General features: G+C 32.7%; 2 protein-coding genes across 4 annotated transcripts; both read right to left on the reverse strand.

Annotated features, from left to right (window-relative positions):
• Nucleotides 1–983: 983 nt before the first annotated feature.
• LOC108220757 (serine carboxypeptidase-like 45) lies at nt 984–4088 on the reverse strand. Its single transcript, XM_017394609.2, has 10 exons — nt 3704–4088; nt 3391–3492; nt 3210–3302; nt 2777–2869; nt 2608–2687; nt 2185–2466; nt 1950–2074; nt 1675–1767; nt 1477–1594; nt 984–1339 (listed from the first exon to the last, which is right to left on the reverse strand). Exons 1-10 carry the CDS (start codon nt 3945–3947, stop codon nt 1187–1189), a joined length of 1383 nt encoding a protein of 460 aa, XP_017250098.1. The 5' UTR covers nt 3948–4088; the 3' UTR covers nt 984–1186.
• Nucleotides 4089–8635: 4547 nt separating this feature from the next.
• Nucleotides 8636–23298, reverse strand: LOC108223591 (coiled-coil domain-containing protein SCD2). Of its 3 annotated transcripts, none has more exons than XM_017397912.2 (17): nt 22706–23298; nt 21701–21867; nt 20657–20732; nt 17780–17821; nt 17616–17678; nt 17020–17069; nt 16911–16938; nt 16649–16723; nt 16429–16539; nt 16243–16303; nt 15672–15785; nt 15466–15584; nt 13738–13804; nt 12680–12721; nt 12118–12158; nt 9816–9942; nt 8636–9016 (listed from the first exon to the last, which is right to left on the reverse strand). In XM_017397912.2, the coding sequence occupies exons 1-17, from the start codon at nt 23063–23065 to the stop codon at nt 8877–8879; spliced, it is 1683 nt and encodes a 560-aa protein (XP_017253401.1). In that variant the 5' UTR covers nt 23066–23298; the 3' UTR covers nt 8636–8876. The 3 variants fall into 3 exon arrangements, with proteins under 3 accessions (XP_017253401.1, XP_017253400.1, XP_063949387.1); XM_017397911.2 differs by having other exon boundaries at nt 15466–15587; nt 22706–23213; XM_064093317.1 differs by having other exon boundaries at nt 15466–15587; nt 21701–21863; nt 22706–22845.
• Between the last annotated feature and the right edge of the window lie 917 nt (nt 23299–24215).

Here is a 24215-nt window from a genome sequence, read left to right on the forward strand (position 1 = left end):
TCATCCAAAATTTAAACTCTTTATTATTGACGTTGATGTACAATAACAAGAATGTCAATATCCATCACACTTACGAGAACATTCCTCGAACGGTCTACAAAGCTAGTTGAAAATTATAAGGGTATTAAACCAATTTTTGTAATAAAGGGAACTTATCTAAGTTTGGTTGATACAGGTACCCAATAGCCCTCTTTAATCAGATCATGATCCTGTCTGGTCTATTAAAGATACAAACATGTACAGCTTTGCGTTAGTATGCTATTGGATATTCATGATCAGGAGTGTCCACAGTGTCCTAAAGTAGTGGCCTCCGATCCTCCTCAACCCTCTGAAGAAATGATATCCTCCTCATCATGCCTGAAAACTCGACAGAGGTGACTCATCAACTACTCTAGAACCCTCTGAAGAAATGTAGAGCACATTGTCTTGCACGTTGAAAAATTTTTAAATAATATTTTGAGATCTAATTTAGCCAAACAATTTTAACCAATCCCGTTGAAGATGCTCTTAGGTATGTTCTATATTTCACAATCAAAATGCAATCTCATGATCACATTCATCTCTAAGCCGGTCTATAAGTCGAAACCTTAAAGCTATGATCTGAAACTACTGAATGTTGAATCAGAAGTTTCTGCCTTGTCAACCGAAGGTTAACGGGTATATCTTTGGCAAGAGTTGACACTTGACAGGGAATCACACAAAATTACTTCATAACCAAGAGCTTTGCTTTCAAAGTTGGACAACGAAAACAATTTTGATGGCAATTCACTATTTCACTTTTCAGGGAAATTCGTATTCATATTTCATCTTAAGATTTTGAGGGTTTATAATCACTAGCTAAAATCCTATCATTTTGAGGGTCCTGTTGCAGCCAATACTAATACAAGCTAATCAAAAATTACCTTCAAGTCTATGTATTCATGTTCGCAAAAGACTCTCATCTCAAAGCATTCGGCTCTAATGGCAACACACACACGAAAAACTTAAGAAATAACAATGATAATTAACAAAAGTAAAGAGGGTATGAGTTGTCCTTTCAGTTTTGAAGAATGATCACTTGGAACTTTTCGAGTCTTTGTACAAAGATTTTGAATCTTCGACAAGGGAAACACCATAACGAATATGGGAAGCACAAGACTGATTACTTACAACAATAAATCTCAATCTATTTACTCTCTTATGGGTATCATGAGAACATTTCTGGTAAAGGTCTGCCTTTGAGAAACGCTTTAAATAGAACCAGAGATCGCTCTGGCTGTGAAAAAGGAACTTCATGAGAAGCTCCTCTTATGGTCGCAAATGATAGAATGTTGCCATACACTTGAGTCCATCCACCAACCTTCACAAACCAGAATATAATTTAAAGAGCGTTTACTTTTATAATCACAGACACTTGATAATCGAGTAGTAGGAGCGTATGAACTAAATGTTATTAGCTTATTGCAGGCATCAAGTGGTAATATATTGAGTGCATACCTGCTGCCCTTGGAACCAAACTCTGTAAGGTACAGTTGTGTTGAGTCCTAATCGTTTAGCCAGCCCACAAACCAAGGTTCGGCTTCCAGTCAATGGAATGACAGAATCCTGATCTCCACTGTATTTATTAGTTAGCAATGAAGCGTTTACTGGATTTAATTAATGTTTAGGAAATGATAAATCGGAAAATCTGTGTACCTGTAAACCAGAACAGGAATTCCTTCCTCGACGAGTGATCCAACTAGTGAGATTGTAGGTATCTCAATGTTGAGCACCTCATAATCAAGAATGCTATTGTGAAAAAGAGAAAGAAGAATAAAAAAATACTTAGATTTGGAACATGCAGCAAGGGATTCGAATCATCTAAATCTTATGATTGTAGTTTATACAATGACTCAATGCAGGTTTCATGAATCATGATTTAAGTTCTGTATGACTGTATACTAACTTTACATGTAAACTGCAAGGCTTACCTACTGCAAACATCCCATTTACGCACTCCAACAAGCCGAGCATGAAGTGCCTTCTGGACATCTTTCCGGTTTAAATAATTAACAGTTTCGTCTTCCAAGCATACATCAATTCTCCTACTGACTTGCTGCAACAAAATAAAATTAAAAAAAAAAACAAATTTGTTTGAAGAGCATTATGATCACATCAACTGCCTTGAATATAATTGTTAAATGATAACTTCAACAAATAGATTACCTGAGGGCTAATAACCTTAGACTGAGCAAACACTGATGAAATGCAGACATCAAGTGTAACATCATATTTGTCCACAAACCTACTAGTTTCTTTGGTTACTTCCCCCATCACCCTCGAACACAACGATGAAACTGAATCTCTATAATATTCACTCACGTAGCGAGAATAGTTACATACAGATGTAAAGATATTGTATGTTGAATCTGATATTAGTCCATGAGACCAGAAGAATTCAGCCCTTGAATTGAAGTCTGTCGCGTATTCTAAAACTGGATTACCCAGCTTTAAAAAGAAGAGAAGAACAAATTCAAAATACTTCTCTGGTGTAATTATTTCATGCAGATAAGGAACTGTAATCAGTCACTCAATATCAAAACCTCAAAAAAACACATAATTTTCAAAAACAAATATCCAATGAATTACCGCAATTCCTTTCAAATTGAAAATCTTTTGCTTTTTATTGGATTGAATCATGAGATGTGCAAGCTGAGGAATATAGTGACCTGGTATTCAAAGAAAGGTCGAGATGATCAACAAACAGAATTAAATCAAAAAAAAATAAATTCTTTATAGGCATAAGAAAATTACATACCTGCATAGCTTTCTCCTGTTATAAACAACTCTCTCTGCCTGTACTGAGGAAACTTCAAGAACCAGCGTTTCAGAAACACAAGATTATCCCTGGCTTTAAATAACGAAAGTCGAAGAATGCTTTAGAAAAGGCATAACTTTAAGGTAATGTAGCTTTTCTTAGCCTTCTAATCTGTATACTTAACAAAACTAAATTCTTGAACTCTAGCACTTAAAAAGGAGGAATCTTTCATCATTATGTGATTAATTAAAGGCTATTCAAAGTTGGGTCTTTGGATAAATGCATATCCTCTTTCAAGATTCTTAGAAACAAGGATATGTTTGATTATGTTTCCTTTTCTAACTTTCCAACTCAACTTGAGAAGAACAGTTCTTGAGGAAAAAAAAAAAAGTGAAACAAAAATTCACAAGGAATGCAAATGTATGATTTAAACCTGTTATCTCATCATTCATTGTGGTTGTAGATGAATCAGTTGAATACGAAAACCCGACCCCTGCTGGAGTCTCTAAGTACAGCACATTTGCCTCTAACATATAGGAAACATTAAGCACATTATCAGTAATTAACTTGAGAAAGCTATGCTTTAAAACTTGGAACAATGATGATGATTGTACCTGAATTCCAGCTGTAATCATTCTTAACCAAGATATCACCATTTGGTCTAAAAGGTCCATTCTCAGAAAATGCTCCAACACCCAGAGAAGAACAACCAGGCCCTACCAAAAATGTAAGAAGTCAAAATGTGGGTATATATGACAGAATTTAATGGGGGTGGGAGGACTCAAACCCGAGACCTCTCCCTGAACCGAGCTCTGATACCATGTTACTCGTAACCTCTTAAAATCTTGAGGTGTTGTCTTAAAATTTTCAATGTAAACTACACATTATGATGGAAAATTTGCATTGAAGATGGTGAAAATATTATACCTCCATTTAACCAAAGAACCAAAGGCTTGGAAGCAGGATCAATCTCTGCTTCAACAAAGTAGTAAAAAAGAGCTCTTTCTTTCTTGTTATTATCTACAGTAACATAGCCTGAGAATTGCTGAAAGCCCACTTGAGGTTGGCCTGGCAACTGTGTGATCTTGTCAGCATCAGACAATGAACACTCAGTTTTTACAGAAGAAGAAAGAAACACAAGAAGAATGAACAGTGGATGAATCATTGGCATGCTGGAGAAGATGAGAAATTTTGTTGAATGAAGAAAAGGCCTGGAGTGAGAGTGCTGGAATAAGTTGTTGTTTCAGTGGAGAGCATGTAAGCATGGAGTATCAGTGGGGTGCACTAAGCAAACAGCATGCTTAGCTTAGCTAGTTAGCTTGTTCTTCTGCTCCCTTGGTTTTTTTATAAGTTGCTTTTACTTGTTGAAAGTCAAATAAGTAATTATAAAAAGGTAAGTGCTTATTTTCAAAAAAAAATAATGTTTTCTTATTCTTTTAGTCTTATTTCTAAAAAATAAGAAAGTCAAACACCCTCTTTTAAAACTCATATTTAGGAGCTTTAATTGTATAAAAAAAATATTATTTTTAAAATTGTTCTTATGCATTCAAATTTTGACTATTTATTTTTTTCTTTGTAAAAAAGAATTTCTAACATGAAAACTGTATATGAAACAAAGGTGGAGTAATTTCTTTTCCTTTTACTTTATTTGTTAATATAATGATTATATTTTGTTTGTTGTTGTGTTTTTTTGGGCCTGAAATGGTGAGGAGATGGGGGTATGAATGGGTTGGTTTATTCATTTTTGGGGGTACATGGGCTGACTCAGTTGAGTGTGGGGTTGGGTTGATGAAAGTGAAAAGAGAGAGCTGAGAAGTATGGAATACTCTTCATCATCATCTGCTGCTGCTGCTTTTCTTGTATTTTTGTACAGAGACACATGACATTACAATTCTGTTGCTTTTGGGTCACATTTGGGTTCCCAATAAAATAAATACAAAGTGAAAAACCAACACATACAATTCACCCTTTTGATGTTTTTGGCATGAGCAGGAGTATTTTTCTACAGAAAGTGACTTTTTTAGCTTCCTTTCCATTCACCAGAACACATTTTGAAGGTGATCATTGTTGTAATACCACACCTTTTAACTAAAATTATACAGCTTTAACCTAATGACTTTGCATAAGTGGTCAGGAAAACCTGATAGAAGTAGAACAAGTGCTGGCCATCATTATCACAGTTTTCAAACCTAAATATCAGTTTCTGTTTATCACTTTGCAGTCCAAAATATTAAACCGTGTAATATTTATTATCTTTCTCATCTTAATGTTACAAAATTTAGCGTTTTGATTCATAAACGCTATTTCATATGACATTTTACTCCTAAAATGCAGATCGTGTTACGTTTCCAGTGATTTTCAAGCTTACACATAACACTAACTAGTGTTTTTAAAAAAAAAAATCAAAACACTAAATTATTCCGCGCTAATAAATAGTAATATTATCAATTTGGACATTACTTACTAAAATTGTGGCATATGAAGCTTTTTCTAACAGAATTAGATCCGGGGTGACCTCCAAAAAATAGTTAAAATTTTATTTTATGAGTCTCGGATCAAATATTTAAATCAGCTATGTATGTCTCAAATAATTTGTAATCCTCATCCGGCCATTTTATAAAAATATAAGTTAATAGTTTCAAAAAAAAAAAAAATATAAGTTAATAGATAAATATGAAAAACGAATACAAATCAATCAAACTGTGCATGGCCCCCTTATATCAACATCCAAAAAAGGTATACTCTATTTTTAAAAAAGATGCTCAGTTTGCACTGTGCAAGAACAGTAATAACAAATAAAAATTGAATGGGAGTTCAAAAATTGCAATCTTTAGTTGCACAACCATATCTTTAAATCTCAACACCTATGCATGCCATTTCTTGTACAACATATTGTTGATGTACTAATCTGAGCACACTCCTATTCTTTTTGACCTTTGTGAAAAAAGCTTTTAGTATAATAATTAGTCCTCCACCACCCCCACCATTATCAACTGCCACCAATTTTCACTTAGTTTTACACACATTCAATAAGCCCATCATAGCTTCTTTCAAAAACAAAGGTCCCCCCATCCCCACCATCTTCTGATCTCTGATTAACAAAACAGCATTTCACCTTTAGTACTGTAAATATAAATATTGTTTGAAAATTAAAATAATCATCAACTGGCACTGATAGGGACAGACTAAAAATGTAGTCCACTTTTCTACACTAGCCGGATAAAGTTAGGCCCAAGTCCAACCATGAAGCCAATAAAAAGGTTAAGAGTGATCCATAACTCTTAAGCAAGGGCATAAGAAGCAGAATTTACAGCTTCCCGGGTATGCTTGAGTTTAAAATTTTGACTTATAACATAATTTGGGGGTTAGAAATAGATTTTGATAATTATTAATGAATTATCAAAAGTATGATAATGAAAACAAAAAAATTATAAATAATTTTATGAAAAAATTATAAATAATTTTATGAAAAAATTCTAAAAAATTAAATATTTAAGAAAATACCTCAAATTAGATTTTGACTCACAAATATACAATTTTCAGCAGCTAAGCCCTGAGTTAAACCAGACAAGCTCTAACGTTAGCTGTTCACGAATTCATTCTCAAATACTTAATCGGCAAAAATTAATTAAATACATCTATTTAAGAAAATATATATTCGAAATTAATTTAAAAATTACTTCGGGATCCTATTGCAGACCCTTTTTCTTTTTTACTGAATATATATGAGGGCCACTTGTGAAATGTAATCATGCTGTGTGCACTAGCCGTTATAAAGGGCCCAAGTGGAAATTGACTAGCTGTTATAAAGGGCCCAAGTGGAAATTGACGGAACATAAAAAATTAAATTAAAAAACAGTCAATCAAAGGAATATACATTCCATCTATTCGTCGTATAGTGTTTGTGTTTATATCTTCTTCGCCTTCTATTTTATCTCTATCTTCTTGTCCATTTCCATCAAGTTATTATTATTACTGGCATGTGTTTCTTATTAAACAATTTTAAAGCATCATGAACTTTTTGTTAAAAGCTTTAATTTTTTCTGAAAAAAGGAGAAAAGCTGACTCTGACTATACTTTGCATTGGTAAAGAGTAGTTTACTTTGTTTATTTATGGTATCATTTTGTTAAAAGAACTTGATTAGCAAGACCTAATACTCAAGTGACTTTGATTCAAACGTTAGAGCAACTCCAATGCAATGCTATACTTGGTTCTATTGCTATATTATAGCATCAAAAGTAAAAAAACTCAATTCCAAAGGGGTGCCATATTTGGATGCATCCATGCATAGATGCATCCTTGGTTCTATATTTGAAACCAAGGATGGATCCATCCATGTTGCCACATCATCAATAAATAGAAATTGGAAACTATTTAATGAGTTAATGAGTTAGGTAAAAGTTAAAGAGTTGGTTCTATATAAAAGTTAGGTAAAATTTAATGAGTTGGTTAAATTTGAAACAAGTTATAGAACTTAGCATTGGAGTGCAAGTTTTATTTTAGCACCAAAAAACACTTTTTGATGCTATATTATAGCAATAGCAATAGATATATAGCATCTAGAATTGGACTTGCTCTTAGTGGTCAGAGAGGGTGCAAATGGAGACTCCAAAATTCTGAGATCAAACTTTTGATATATAATTGGATAACATTTTCTTTTAGTTTATAAGTACATAAATGGAGTTATAATTTTCGCTTATTAGTCAGGGTGGAATGGTTGAATTTCATTTTCTTGATAAAGATTTTTATTTTTGTTAATTCAATTCCGCAGCCTTGTAGATATACTAGAGGGTAGAGGCTATATACACTAATTGTATAAATTTAATAATGTGCGGGTTGAGCGACTGCACATGACCCAAAAATAAAGGTTTTAAAATTTAACAAAAAAGTAGGTAATTATACATACTGGAAGAAATTTTTTCAAATTATGCAAGAAAAGTGTATCTTTAGTGAATTTCAAATTTTTGAGTATGCTTCGGTTTATATAAAATTTATTTTATTTTAATAAATTGTTTGAGTTAAATAATTAATATTAAAATATAAATCATGACCCCTAGTTTGAATTTTCGCACGGCCTCTAAATTAATAACTAAATTTAATATATCATTGAGATATTCGAATTTTAAATTTTGAATGTATATTAAATATTATGTGGTATTAGATCTAATGATTCTTATTAATATTTTCAGCTTTAACAACATATACATCTCCCTAAAAAAAAGTTGAGTTTTTCTTACGAGGTGGAGACTCAAGTAACTAGATTGGTTTCACTCTGTTAGTTTTTTTTTTTGACAATGCAGGCTTATATGCCTTACAACTTAGTATCTGTTCTAATAATTCTCGGGGTGAGCCAGAGTCGAACCCGGGTGTCCCGGGTCAACAGAGGATAAACCCACCGCTGGGCTATCCAATCGTGCTCACTCTGTTAGTTTTAATTACACCGGATAAACTAAAGTATCATAATTATGAGCTGGAACATGCTTACTTTTTAGTTATGATTAAATGGAAAATGTTACGTTTCCTATATATACTCTTCTTGTCAACGTAGTCAGCTTTCGAGTGCTCTCCTTTTTAAGAACTTGAGATCTACCAGAAAAATTCTGTTTAAATCCTTCCTGTAACTTTTTATGTTTTTTTCTAAAATCCTTGATGTTATGTAAAATCAGTTACATTCTTTTTTTTCTCCATTTTAGTGATATTGTATGCTGCGGTTTTAACACTTGCTCCATCTTCTCAGGGTAAATTTAATAAATAAATCAAATATTACATGTTTTGTCACCTTTTTTCCTTTTACACTTCGAACAAGTAATACAGAACAGCAGGAATAAAACACAATTTATGCAATGGCCATCGCGGAATACTCAATCGTCAAGCAATAAGTGTTGACGCTTTATAGTGCCTCCAATATCCCAATACGTAGTACATTTTGCATATAAAACTATAAGTAGAGTTATCATAAAAACCGAGGCATAGACAGTGTTGTTCGTATAAGTTTTAACTTAATTACTTTTCCTGAAAATGGTAAGAAAAGGCTGGTAAAACTTTTACAAATCAGCAAAACGAAAGAACAAAAGAAAGAAACAATTAAAACAAAATCTATCACAAAGAAGACTCTTCTGGCTCTAGGGGAACTTTAGAGTTGCCATTCAACGAAGCCTGCTGGTCAAATTCCCTTCGAGATGCTTCCCAGAGTTGCTGTTCTATGCTCAACTTCCTTAGCTCTGTCAAACCTCTTTCAACTGTGACAATGCATTACTTCAGGACAAAAGACTTGTAAAAGTAATTACGACTATCATTTATAAACACAGTAGGAAAATTCACATTAGCAATATCTGCAGGACTGCTCTTAAAATTCAGTGCACATACTACAATCATGTCAAATAATAAACGACATGAAATCAAATAATAAACAACATGAAACTGTCCTAGAATCTAGTTGTTTGAAGATCTCAACCATTCCACATTTCTTCCTATAAGTCTAGATAAATGTAACAGAAAAACAAAGTGTAATGACTGTCTGTACTAGCACCTGGAACTTGTCATCTAGTTTCATGCCGATTTGTTGGATAGAGAGTCGCTGGTTTTGTTAGCAGAGTTATATTATATAGACAAGGAATGTGAAGGTCTTATGAGTTATGACCCTGTAGATGCAGTGGAGTGTGTTAGGTGGTCGTTAACTAGTACGTTCATACCTATATAATATAGTATTTCATTGCCCAAACTTTGTATTGTACCATCCACGCCATATTTTAACCTTTTAAATACTTTTTGCACCATCTCCAAAATGTTCAAGATGGATTCATATTTTTTTCAACATATTCCCAAAAAATTCACAAGATTCATGAAAACAAGCAACAAGATAGTACATCTCTCTCTCTAAACTCTAATTCTGAGTGGGATATACTAATGAATTTTGGTTTGCTTTGATGTCATGCAAAGTGGAAAATTATCACAGTGCAACCATCCATTAGTCCTAACACATTTCTTTTCCTTTTATATAACAATGCATTTAACCTTGAGGGAAAAAAAAAAGCTTACCATCAACAGCATCATGTGATGTTGGTGACTGCCCGCTACGGCTTATCCAGAACTGAAGTCGGTCTTCTGCAATATCCTCTTCTACGCCATGAACTTTAGCCCTTCTCCAGAAATATGTAAGCCAAGCCTGAGGCAATAAATATTATGAGGCAATAAATATTATGAAAATACTGGACCTCGACTTCTTAAAGAAAGTCTACAATTAGCAATCAACAACACAATTTACCAAGTAGCTTTTAAAGTATGTGGTTTAACCAAAGGTCCACCAGCTAATATCAACCTTATTTAGGATGTGGTAGAAATGATTTTACCAAAGGCTTTAGCCTAATGGTTACCCCTTTCCAATTGGTTACCAAGTAACCCAGACTTTAAGGGATCAAGCCTCTCAAAAGGTATATTGGTGTGTACGTGAATTCATCAAAGAAAACAGAAAAGAATTAGACAATATTTAACTCACTTTAAGCATGACCATCCTCCTCGCGTTTAAAAATATATATACCAGGTTATCTTGCAGCAGCACCTCTGCACAGGATACCTTTTCCATCTCGTCTTTTTATTTATTGAGATTCTACCAGTAAGAATTATATCCTATATATAATAAGCGTAAGATGGATCTTCTCAAAAGTTGGTCGCATTCCTATAGGCTATAACAGTTAATATCTACTTCAGTTAAGCATTACTATTATTAATATATGCCTGATTCAAAATAACACAACATTAATTCTATTCACAAATATAATAAGCATAAAAGAGGTCTTATTCGAAAGTTGATATATATTACTAAATTATATATTTGTTAGATTATAAGTTATGCCCAATTTATAATCAGCCCACGAGACTTGTAGGCTTTGCGGTTGTCTGCATGAATCATCCCATACAAAAGGACACACAAAAAAAAGTACAGAACATATATAACTTGAAGAAAAGATTTATAGTCCAAAGAGATACAGAGATATGAAGCAAACACATAACAAACATAATTGTAATAAATTAGTATCATATATTATTGACTTTTGTCATTGGTGCCGTTGCCTTTTTACTACTTGTACTTGTAATATTGTTTCACAGTACCCTTCCATTATTCAAAAGTCAGTAAATACTAAAACATATGCTTAAATGACCTCCATATCCCTTTTAAACTAATGTTTTCTGCCTTTTTATTACATTGAGAAACAATTCTTGGGCTATTATTGATAGTAGCAACATACTATCACAGTCTTTTGTAATGTTTTAACGTTTCACTAATGTTTGAGCAACGAAGGGGTAAAAATACAAAGTTGCGAGTACAAGTGTACCACATGTATGAAGCAGAAGGCAGTAGCACCATTGGCAAAAGTCAATACTGTAGGTACAATGTCAATGACACCATTGAGAATATCCATTATTCATAAAATACAAATATGCAAAAAATACATACTGCGTAAGAGCAATTCCAACAATGTCCTACTAGATGCCTTATAAATAGAATAAAATATAGTGTCCTAGTGATTTAAGACATGCCTTGTGTATTTTACCTCCAACAATATGCCTCGTAATTGTGCCTTATCACTAATATAATATTATATTTGAATTAAAATTGGAGGGAAGGGAAAAGATGAGAGAGAAGATATGTGTAAAGAGGGAGGGGAAGAAATTTTTTATTGATAGAAGTGAAATAAGGCATGCCTAGTGATGCCTTAAAAATGAGGCACTTGGTAGATGTTCTAGTGTTTTAAGGCACCACTAGGACATTGTTGGAGCATTCATTTGTATAAAATGTCTTAAATTCTAATTTAGGACATTGTTTTAGGGCACTCTTGGACTTGCTCTAATCACTAAGAGTGTTCTTAAAACAAAAAAAAAGACATAAAAATTGTATGTAATTCTTTTTCATGTACACATTATATACAAAGCATACCACACATGAATTCTTTCTTTGCATGCAAAATAAAGTCAATTGTCTATAAAATATTAACAGAATTACATATTCACGAATTTTCACCTAATTGAACTTTTCAAATTTTATTGTAACAATTTAAATATTGGCAAGGTTTAAGCCAGGACTGATCCAATTAACGCGCTCAAGTAAATTATTACATCCATTCTAAACCAAGGAAAATACGTGCTGTTTGACTTACCTTATAAGTAACTTATAAATTATAATATTGTATATAATTTTAACGTATAAGCTCGTTTTAAGGGAAAACAGAAGTCCAATAAAATTCTAATATAAAAGTAAAACAAGCTATAATTGAAAAAATAACATATAATTAAAATCTGTGGGGACAAGGGATATAAGAAGCCTGTGTAGAAATGAACAAACCTCTTTAAATAGAACATCTTCCGTCTCTTCTTTACTCAACTCTGCAATCATAGACAAAACAAAGTATAGTAAATAATACTGATTTACCTTCAACAGAAGGGTGGTAAACCAAAATCTTATTATCTTGTGATATCAAAGTGGACATGGTAAAAGCTAAACATGACTACAGTGTACTTGGACTATGGATACTCACTGTTGATCAAGTGATTGTTTCTCCATATTATCAGAATTTAACAATTTATGATAGATAATTTAACTTTATAAAACAATTTTGTCAGAGACCGATAAAGATAGGAAGAGAAGAGCATGCTGTAATTTTCAATTGATGCTGCTGTATAATCTATAATAAGAGGAGAAAATAGGTTACCATGTTTATTAGTGTTTTCAGATCTAAAAAGGGATCCAATAGTTTTTTAATAAGACTAATATAACATGAATATGATATGTACAAGCCATATTAGTGTTCTCAAATATTAGTGTTTTAAAATTTAAAAAGTAATGGTTATAACAAAGTATACAAGCCATAATGATGTACAAGGACGGGATATTGACATGCTCTTACCATAAGCCTCTGTAAACTTGGGATCGCTAGGCGATTTTAAATCTGTACAACAACAAACACAGGATTAATTACGCCTATATCCAGTGGCGGAGCCAGATTTGACGATGAGGGTGCACTAGCTAAACCATGAACTCATAGAATCATATATAGTAAAAGCATTTCAAAGAAGCTGTAATACCATTCGGCACTAAGTCAAAATGTTGTGTATCTATATGTAATTAAGTATGATTTGATGACCTTATTTACATGTAAAAGTCACTAAAATATTTTCTATAGTCATTATATTGTTTGATATGGTATCTATTTGTTGCACTAATTTTTTTTACTTGCCACTTATCAGTGTCTACAAATATTGAAAATGTAAATAAAATAGGTCCTCTTTTTATATATCAAGGCATGTAAAGGAGAACAAGCAGAGACACTTGGAAAAAATAAAAACTAGAAATGCTTAAAATGATTTCTTTTTCTTTTTTCTTTTATCTAAACTGCAACATTTGAATGAAAGATAGTATTACTTTTAACATAATTGATGTCTATTAAAATTATGACACTGACTTTTACTAGTATACTACTTGCTGGAAAAAGTTCAGGGCACGCGTGTGCTTATTCTCGCCCATAAGTGGCTCCACCCTGAATATATCAACGCATACAAGTCCTAGTATTCCATGCAAACGACACAAAGTATCCATGATTGTTCGAAATAAAAGACTCGGCCAGAGATTAATTTTGCAAATATGCAACTAGACTTCATACAGGTGCAGAGGAAATACGACAATTTGAAGATACTAACTGAGACTAAAAGAATCTACCAGGCTCAAATGAGTTAAACTACATTGCCAAGAATATGATAGTGATGACAGGTGAACTTGAGAAGCAAAATGATGATGGTTTGGAAGAAATTTTATTATATTTACAAATATACAAATTAATATAATAACCTTTCTTTTCAGTATTCTAATTCGATCAATTAGGACCTTTGCTGTCGTAGTTTCCAGGAATCAGATTACTACAAGTTGTTAATAAATATTAATAACATTTACTAATGATAATGGCCATACCAGAAGACTGCCGAATCAAATTTGGACGTCGGTGTTGAGCCAATGCCAGCACAACAGCATCCTCAACCTACCAATATTATTGCATAATACACAAAATCAGTAGAAAAAATGTTAAATGTTTAACAAATAAATATTCGGCAATGCAAAGGAATAAAAAATTCTTACACTTGGTAATTTACAGTGACATTCAAAAGCTTCTCTTCTCTATGTGATATATTTCACTCATACAACATATGAAACCACACACTCTTGTAGGAAAAAAGGACTGCCAACGATTTATGCCCCTGTTCGTTTATAATAATAATATTATAGATTTGTTGAGGTAGGATCAATTTTCCAATTGAATAACCGTGTAATTAAACCTTAACCACTAAATTAAAGGAAATAGATGTTCATGCTTATGTACAAGGTAATCGGCATTCGGCACACTAACAAATACATTATATACATTACATATTTTACATATTCACACACAATCACATCTATACAGTTTAAAAAATTGAAGATACACTTTTCCATTTTCTATTTTTTTTGGTTGTTTTGTAATTTTATCATGTGTTTAGTGTTCTTATATTTAATTATTTGTTAATTCTATACTATTTTTATGTTCTATAATTTTTACATTTCTAAAACATTATTTCTAACAAAATACAAGTTATATTATACAACTTCAAAGAACGCAAAGAAAAAGTGTGGTGTACAACAAATAGAGAATATGCAAACCTAAAGAACACAAGAAACCCAGAACACAAAATATGCAAAAAACACACAATCAGACTTAAAAAATATAGAATATATAATTATAGAACACACAATATGCAAAAAAAGTGAGCACAAAAAATAATTGAAGGACATATAATAAAGATCACCGAACACAAGAAATTACAGATATGAAAAAGAACAAGACAAGAAAAATTAGAGAATACAAAAAAATTATCTAACATACAAAATACACACAAAAAACGAAATATACAATTTCTTTGGAGCACGTGATAAAATTATAAATCAAAAAACCAAGAAAATAAATCATAGGAATGTGTGTATATCATTTTGTGCTTGTGTCGAACCTATCAAATGTGTGCAGTTTAGTTCAGAATAGTTTTAGATTTAGATCACAGTAGTGTGTTTTACATGTGGACCAATCATATTGTGCTTGTGTCGAACCTATCAAATGTGTGCAATTTAGTTCAGGATAGTTTTAGAATTTAGATCACAGTAGTGTGTTTTACATGTGGACCAATCATATTTACTTGTACTTAATTACCATATAATAGTAGTTACCCGTAGAATCTACCCCTAAAAATATTACTACCTACCTAAGAAATTCCAAAATATTTCACTCTGTGTTAAACGCTCTTACTACTATGATGTCTGAGTACTCCCCATTAAGGACTCAAAATTTGAAACCAAATACCTCTTAAATATCAAATTTCTGCAGAATGTTCTAGCTCTGGTGATCTCCAAAAGTCAGTGGAGTTGGTGATTATACAAGTAGTGGAGTTAATTTGTGAGATTTAGGATCAACACCAAGTCGCCAAATATTGAAAACCCAAATAATGTTATATCAATGTAAGAACAGAATTTCAGTAAGTCTGAAAGTTTATATGAAGAGTCACTATCTATCTCCAGTTATATAGTGACATCACATTTTCATTGTTCATATTGCAGATAAAATAAATTCTAGAGATATACTAAAGATATCGATAATGCAGAAGGCAAAATACAAACCTTCAAAGAAGCTAATTCTCTGAGGCCCATTTCAACAGAAAGCATGCTCTCAATATTTCCTTCGCCAGATAAATCACTGAAATCACGAACAAGGTTGGTCCTCTCTGAATCACTGCCACCTGCTTCACATTACATCCTTACCCGGTCAAACTATATAGATTCAAGCGAGCAGAGTCTATAATACAATGCAAGTAAAAGGGACACACCATCCCAAGACTCTTCCTTTGCTTTTTGTCCAGCAGATATAATAACTTCAAAGGGAAGAGGCGCAAAAGATGACCAATGTTCATGCTTAGAAACAGCAATATCTGCACAGATGCCTGTAAAGGAAGACCGCACAGATGACATCGAGAAAATCACAAAAAAACAACTCAAGCAAGAGCATATCAGCATATCTACACATCTAAAACTAGGAAAACAACAGAAACGCATCCTACAATTTAGAATTACTAGCATTACATTGATCAAATCTTAGAACCTGCCAGCTGTGTGCTATCTTTTTTACATTCTTGAAACACTTCCTAAATATATTGACATCCTAAACTTCAAATCCATACAAATTGCATAACCTCAATATTTGGCCAATCAAGCCAGACCCAGCCCCGCTTAATTGATTTTAATAACAAAGCTTCGTGAAAATTGGTGTGAACTGTGAACCAAAGAACATTAGGAGATTTATTTAACTCTGCATGTATCTAATAGCTTCAGCAGAACTAGATAAATGGACTAATCACATAATATAATCTCCACATAGTCGAGCTTCAGGAAGAAATTTACCATAATTCAAAGCTAGACCCCAGTAGCGAGAAAGCCAGCATCTCTTTAGGACAACCTCCTCCTAGATTTAGACATACAACCCATGACCACCACACAAGAAAAAAAGAATAGACAAAAAGAAGGTAGAATTAGTATTGAATAAGCCAACCAATTGGTCAAGAATTAACTATGACTTCAAAGGACTACCATCTCTTCGTGTGTCAATATCATTCTTTGCGTCATTGTTCGCAGGGCCTTTGCTTCAGATTCAGCTTCCCTTAGCTGTTCTACAGTATTTGCAGTCTCATCTTTTACATTCTGATTCAAACATGTTGAGTTAACAATACTAGAATAAGATTCCATTTGCTTCGCATAGTTATTAAAATAAAAACCAAGGTAATACTGTCCCAAAATTGGCATATGCTACCTCAATTTCTGCACGAAGGGCAGCAATTTCATCTTCTCTTCCATCTTTTGTCTGTTTTGCAGCTTTAAGAGCAGCCTGTTGTAAATGAATGAATTTAACAATAATAAACAATCAGTAACTCATCATTCTGTCAGACATATTCAGCAATGCACATACATATTCAATGCAATTAACTCAAGTGACTTGATTCCACAATTTGAAATTATGTATCATTACAAAGATCTATGTCCACAACACATCTTCTTTCAAATGTTAAACTCACCTCCCTTTGTCGTAAAGCTGCTTCTTTCCTGCAGGCAATATATTTCTATGTCAGACCAATATGTAAGCATACAAATGAGGCATAAGAGAAGTAGTATAATTAGGTTTACCTGCTCAATAACTTGGCTTCCAAAGATACCCCTTCGCCAAGTGAAGCAACCTGCGAATTTCAATGCAGATGATGAAAAAGAGGTAAGCATACATTAAAAAGAAACATGTACCCAGATGGGATCGGCTATTAACAAAACTACTGAGAAACAAATAAGGCAATCGAAAAAATGTAAATTTGGTGGGAGGAGAGTCAAATTTAATTTACAAATTTACATCAATAATATATAGTAACAGAAAAAATATATTGTTAGGCAATAGAACAACATATATTAAACTGCCCTGGTAAGACATTTAGAAGTAATTACAGAAAACAGTTCTGTTATGAAACCTAACTTCACTAAATACCCAGTTAAAAGCTTATAGCTTTATCGACTCATTGTGTCCCATCATGTTTGTCAGGAATAATCAAGAAACTTGACAAAATATAAATTGTACGAATCATTTCAACCTGAGAGCTCATTATAGGAAATAATTACTTGTTTATATTGTGAAATAAAATCTACTTGGGACATAAAAAAGAATCTGCAACAGTTATCGAGCTCGAGATTCCTAGACAATTAAAATTTTATAATAATAGGTAACTCAATTTCTTTACCTGCTTCTCTAGCTCCCTCGCCCTGGCTTCTGCTTCTTCGCGTTTTTGTTCTGCACGGCGAAGCTGTAGCTCAAATAGTTAAACATAATATCCACACATACTAACAGTTTAGTTTCTACTTTCTTATATAATCAATTTCCTTCTAAGGGAAGATAGAGGGTCACCTTATCTATAACAATCTCGTTTTCTTCTTGAAGCATATCAAGCTGCAATAAACAAGGACAACTTCATTAATGTAAAAAGGTTTCTGTCTAGCATTCTAAATTCTAATAGCTCAAAGTATCATGCAATATACATGACATGACAATGTATTGTAATGGTATTCCATTTTTAGCATAGGAATTAGTTATTTATAGACATTTGGTTATCCATTAATAATCTTAGTGAGATATATGAATTAAATCAATATACTTATATAAAGGAGAAGCGAGGGGCGTGTAGGTGGCGGCTCTCATATCGCTTCGTTCTATTTTTCTAATTTTCTGAAATTTTTGGATGAAAAATATCAAAAATTAGAACTACCTTTTTTAGTTTCAGGTATATTAGAAGCAAGTTTCAGAATCTGATTTTGTTTCAGATTATTTATGGAATATATTAGCTTGAAAGTTTTAATCTGATTTTGTTATTAGAACTACCTTTTTTAGTTTCGGGTATATTAGAAGCAAGTTTCAGAATCTGATTTTGTTTCAGATTATTTATGGAATATAGTAGCTTGAAAGTTTTAATCTGATTTTGTTTCAGATTATTTAATTATGGGAAAGACAGATTATTTATGGAATATAGTAGCTTGAAAATTTTAATCTGATTTTGTTCAGATTATTTAATTATGGGAAAGAGTAGCAAACAAGTCTCTCTGCACCTATAAATACCCGTATAGATCGTAGGGTTTTGGATCAATCTAAACACAACCTCCTCTCTCAATACCACAAACCTACCTGATATTTCTCTTACTCAATTTTTAAAGATGAAGCGAGGGGCGTGTAGGTTACGTTTCTCACATCGCTCCGTTCTATTTTTTTGAAATTTTTGGATGAAAAATATCAAAACTTAGAAATACCTTTCTTTTGCTCGATTTCTAACTCGGAGGTGTCGTTCTTCTGCAACGATAAGTGAAGGTTGTTTATACAGTAAAGGTTATTGCAAGCAAATGTCGTTATAAACCGTTATATTGGAGTCGACAAATCCAAACATGGGAAAAGAATATAGTCTTGACATGATATTGATGGTTGATGTCAATAAATTAACTATTAGTGATGTATGTTTGTTGGTTATTCTTTTATAATATTTGTTTTGTTCATCGGACATGTTTGTTGTTGTTAATTTTTATATTATTTACTTTGTATACATGAAAAAATTATTCATGCATTATCTGTTTGCTCCGTTCAAGCAACTTTTAAGAAGTTAGTTATATTTAAGTTAGATGTTTTTGTGCACAATCAATCCAAAAAAATTGGAGGAAGGTGACAATATAGGAACATGATTACTTTAAAAAAAACAAATAAAATTAAGATTCGTCATACTTTAAATTGTTAATTACGTGTATAAATTTATTTTTATTTTTTCACCATAAATTATAGTCTAATTTTGCAATTTTATATATTAGTATTGGTACCACATCAAGATTTTTATGAAATAAATTTATTTTATCCTACAAATATTAACTTTGAAACATTAATATACTTTTTATAGACAGTCATAAAATTATTTTATTCTACAAATATTAATATTGAATCATTAATATAATTTTTATGGACCGCCGCAACGCGCGGCTTCTCAACTAGTTCATATATAAGCCACGACTCGCGGTATGTTAAGAGGACTCCATCATCTATGTAGAATTAATATAATTAGTTGCATTGAATAAAGTAAAGTGTCTGGCTCACATATAAATTTTTTTGAGGAATCTAATTTTATCGTATCTATGACCAGCTTAATATTTGAAAAATATGGCTTATAGCCTTACAAGTGAGTATCTGTTCTAATACATTCTCGGGGTGAGCCAGGGTCGAACCCAGGACCTGGGACGACAGAGGATAAGTTCTTAACCACTGAGCTATCCAACCGTGCTCTGACCAGCTTAATATTAAACATAAAGGGACAAGCCACGAAAAAAAGATAATGTAAAAAAAATGAATTAGAAAGGATTAGTTACGAAATTTACATATTGTTTGTACCATGGTGGAATAACTTATATCAACATTTATAAGTCAATAGTGGAGAATGAAATTATAAGTGCTTGTTCGGTTAATATACAAGTACCTAGAGACTTCTATCTACTCTCAGAAGTGAAAATTCAAATAAAAATTGTTTAGTTGACTCTTAACAGGGGAACTGGAACCTCCTGGGAAGTGAAAATTAGGAAATGGCTAACCCATCCACCACTGGTAGCTTACAATTCCATCATTCCATGTGAACGGAACATATTTCTCTACTTGCCAGGAATTTTCCACGAAAAATTAAACACTGGGGAAGTACGACTTCCGATGAGAAGTCAATTCCTATGCGAACCAGATGAGCACTAAACTGATAAAAAAATCTCTTATAATATGTACTTTCTATGAGAACATTAATTTCAAAATTGAAAGAGGGGCTACCCACATAGGTACTCATTTCAGATTAAAACTAGAACTGATCTCCTTTTGTGTAAGATTCATCTTTTCGATCATCTTTGAAACACTACACACTGACTGCTAATCTTTTGACTTAGGGAGCTACGAAAAGCAGGAGACAAACTGCAAAGAATATTAACACGATAAACTAGAGCAAGAAGGATTAACTGTTTCAATAATAAAGATGTGAGATCCTCACATTAAATCAGTTGCTGCACAAATTTTTTTGATCCTTTCTTAACTAATAATTTACTCAAGAATTCCTGGGAGCCGCAAAAATAATCAAGTCTAATATTTTTTCTTTTCACCAAGTACTAGCTTCTCAGCACCAACACTGGCAAGCTTTTAGAAATTAATTGTCCTATAAACAAATTCATCCATTCGCAGCTTATAAAATAATAGGACATAAAACTGATGTAAGAGAGATCTCACCTCGTCACGAAGGGCAGAAGCTTCTCGCTGATTTCCTGTATCTTTCAATTCTACCTGTCCTCGATCTGCTGTAAACCTACAGCATGTCCAACATTAGTGAATCTAAATACTTAACTAACTTGCCGCACACATTATATTAGACGGTGACACCTTTGATATGTGGAAAAACCAAAATTTGTACAAAACTAACTAACAACTCTTACTGACAGACTTAACACCATTCATACCTAGGTGGTGCAACCAAAAGAATAGATCATTTTCTTACATATTCCACTATATGTCTATATCACCATCCTTGCATGTACATAATACATAAAGATAGTGGGAGAAATCTTGATGTCTATATGGATAACTAAATAAAAATAGAGCTTGTAAGGCTCGATGTGTTCACTTTCCCGATTGTAGAGTTTTCTAGTCCTCACTATATTGGTTATAACATAGCACTTATATAATCTGGGTGGGCCATAGCCTTAGTGGGATATTTTGGTAAATGGGAATCACAAACAAAACATGGCGACTTATGGCAAAAAAAATATTCAGCAACTCCGGGTAGATGGGAAGGAAAATAAGAACCAGCTTCTCTAGTTCTCTTAGTTTAATATTCTAATAATAGGTGAAGGTATAAAGCACTGCAATTCGGTGGCACATAGTAAGATATTAAGAAATATACAAAAGTTCCATGACACAATTTCACTGGTAATTTAGGTAGTCCATGTATGATATAACATAGATAGATAAGGATAATACCAAGAACTTTGTAGCGTTTAGCTTTTTTCTTTTTAATAATTTTAAGTATATAATAAACAAGCTAGCAAAAGTAAGGTTGTTCCAGTCATCGTGTGTTATCAATTACAAACATGGATGAATTTAGTACAAGACCCCTTGATAACATAAATCAAAACCCAATTTTTATTGTCTTTTTAAAAGTTTAAACTAAAAGTTCATATAAAAACTTATAAGCACAAACATGTAGGATAAATGCTCAAATAAATATCATGATATCCAAAAAAATTAAAAGCAATGAATGGTATGCAAACTCATCACCTATTATCCCGCAGTCTATTACTAGGTGGATCTATCGGCGGAACAGCAACGGGGGTTCTTATAGAAGTTCTACTCGGTTTCACAACCTGTGCTGAGCGAACAGATGCTGGTCTTCCAGTTGAAGTTGAACGAACAGAAGGGGCATGATCCATAAAGTTCCGACCTAACTACAAAAGAGAATGCAGAATTAGTACTGAACATCTAAGAAAATTTTCAATATCAATCACACACACACACACACAGAAAGAGAGAGAGAGAGAGATTATAGCATGTATATATTTCACATTAAAAGTTTGTTGGTAATTTCACACAATAACAAAGGACCCTCTAATAAATTAAAGTTTTTTAAAATGAAAATAGCACATGTTATTGTTACACTAGAAGTAGTACAACTTAGAGCATCTCCAATGGGGCTCTTAAATCACTCTTTAAAATCAAAATATAATATAATATTTGACTCCTAGTGAGTTAAGACATTGAAAAAAATTCATCTCCAATGCTCCTCTTTATACTTGCTCCTTAATTATTCATATTTTATTCATATAAATGAGAGAGAAAAGTAAAAAGAGAGAAATGTTGGTGGTAAAGTTGGAGGGAAAGTAATATTATATTCATGAAAAAAAATGTTAAGAGCTCCTACATGCTCTTTAAAAGAGAGGAGAGATGATGAGCTCTTAAATTTTTAAAGAGCTTCAAGGAGCCCATTGGAGCTCTAATTCTCGACTTGCTCTTTAAATTTGAAGTTAAGAGCTCATTTAGAGAGCCCCTTGGAGATGCTCTTAGCAATTGGACAATATGATGACCAGTCAGTTTCAGAATATACACAAGTAAAAAGTTATACAAATATAATGGCATCATTTCTACTGATACATAAGTAATTAGAAGATACACGGTTATAATGGCATCATATACGACGATTATTACAAAATTAGATCACAATGTATCACTTACAACAATTATCGATTCGAAACAAAAGATAAATTTAAAAGATTGAAGAAACAATACCGCAGGCGAGGGAGCTCGATTCGGCTTAGCAAGCGAAAAACCAGATGCACTATTTCCATTACTACTATTACTAGGCTTCAAATTGCTACTAGAAAATGAAGGCGCGCCGAAGCGGAACCCTAGATCATCCTCTTCCTCATCATCATCCGTCGTTTGCGAAGCCATGACCTGCGCCAATCGCTGCGCAGCTGCTTTAGCTGCGAAATTCTGCGTGCGCTTGATGCTTGACATTCCGGCGGCCGGAGAGAGGCGAGACTGAGGATGCGCCGGCGATCTCGCCGGAGACAGTGATCCGGTGCTGCTTGAGCCTCCGCTCCACTGTCTGGAGTGCGCCGGACTGCCGTTTCTTATCCGATCCATGTGTATGAAGAGGAGAGAGATGAGATGTGGCTATATATTTGGAGCTAGGATCTAGTTGGGAGAGAGAGAGAGAGAGAGAGATTGTGTGTGTGTAATTGAGATTTAGATATGACGAGTTTTGCGGGGGGCGAGTCAAAAGTGATTCAACTCGGGCCGGAGAGGCTGGCGAAGACAGGTAAATGAAGTAAAACAAACGCCTTCCCGGGTCACCGGATGAAATGTTAGAAGATATCCAAATTTTAGGATATATTTGTTAATTTTTGTTAATTATTAATTATTAATTACTCGCCAGGAAATGTATTCTGAGGTGAATAAAATATCCTATTTAAATAATTGAACATTATATATTTAGGGATATGATCAAATAAATTTTTTTTTTAATTACAAATTTACGAATTTTTTATAAAAAAAATTTTTATTCTCCCGATTAATCCTTAGTTATAAAAAGTATTTATGTTGAAAATTATTTTAAAAAATCGCAATTTTAAGAATAACGCATAGATAAATCGCGCATTCAACACATTTGTAACCGGGGTTCAACATTAGGTGTAGAACATTAATTATCATTGTGTTGAATATATTTATAAAATTGATTAAACTATACCTCTGGGGTTTGAGTAGGATCTAAAAAGATAAATATTGGTTATATAATATGTTTGACTTAGTTCTTATATTGAAAAATTAGTTTATATACTTCTCCAACACAATTTTAATCGATGTTCAACAAAAATATCTTAAACAATGTTGAACTCAAGTTATATATGTGTTGAACAAAAAAAATTTGTAAGTTTGTATCAGAACCCTTCCCTATAAACGAAATTTTATTGTTGTGAAGTGTGCATGGTGGTCTACAGCTAATGAAAAGTATGGATTTTAAAAATATAATATAATTAATTATTATATGCTGAATTTTCAGTTTTGATTCAAAAATTGTAGAATAAATTCATCTCATCGAGCTGATATTTTATTTTAAAAGAAAATATATTATTTACATTATCATGTGAATATCACTTTCTATTCTAGGTTTTCTCATGAATTTTATGATATGATTTGTTCGGCATGTGTCATGCGCACACTAACATACGAAGCATCAAATTTTACTAGTATTTAACTCATTTTATTTGACGTAGTCTTTTTTATTTACAAGATT

Source organism: Daucus carota, chromosome 5, assembly GCF_001625215.2.
Source record: "Daucus carota subsp. sativus chromosome 5, DH1 v3.0, whole genome shotgun sequence".
Classification (NCBI taxonomy): domain Eukaryota; kingdom Viridiplantae; phylum Streptophyta; class Magnoliopsida; order Apiales; family Apiaceae; genus Daucus; species Daucus carota.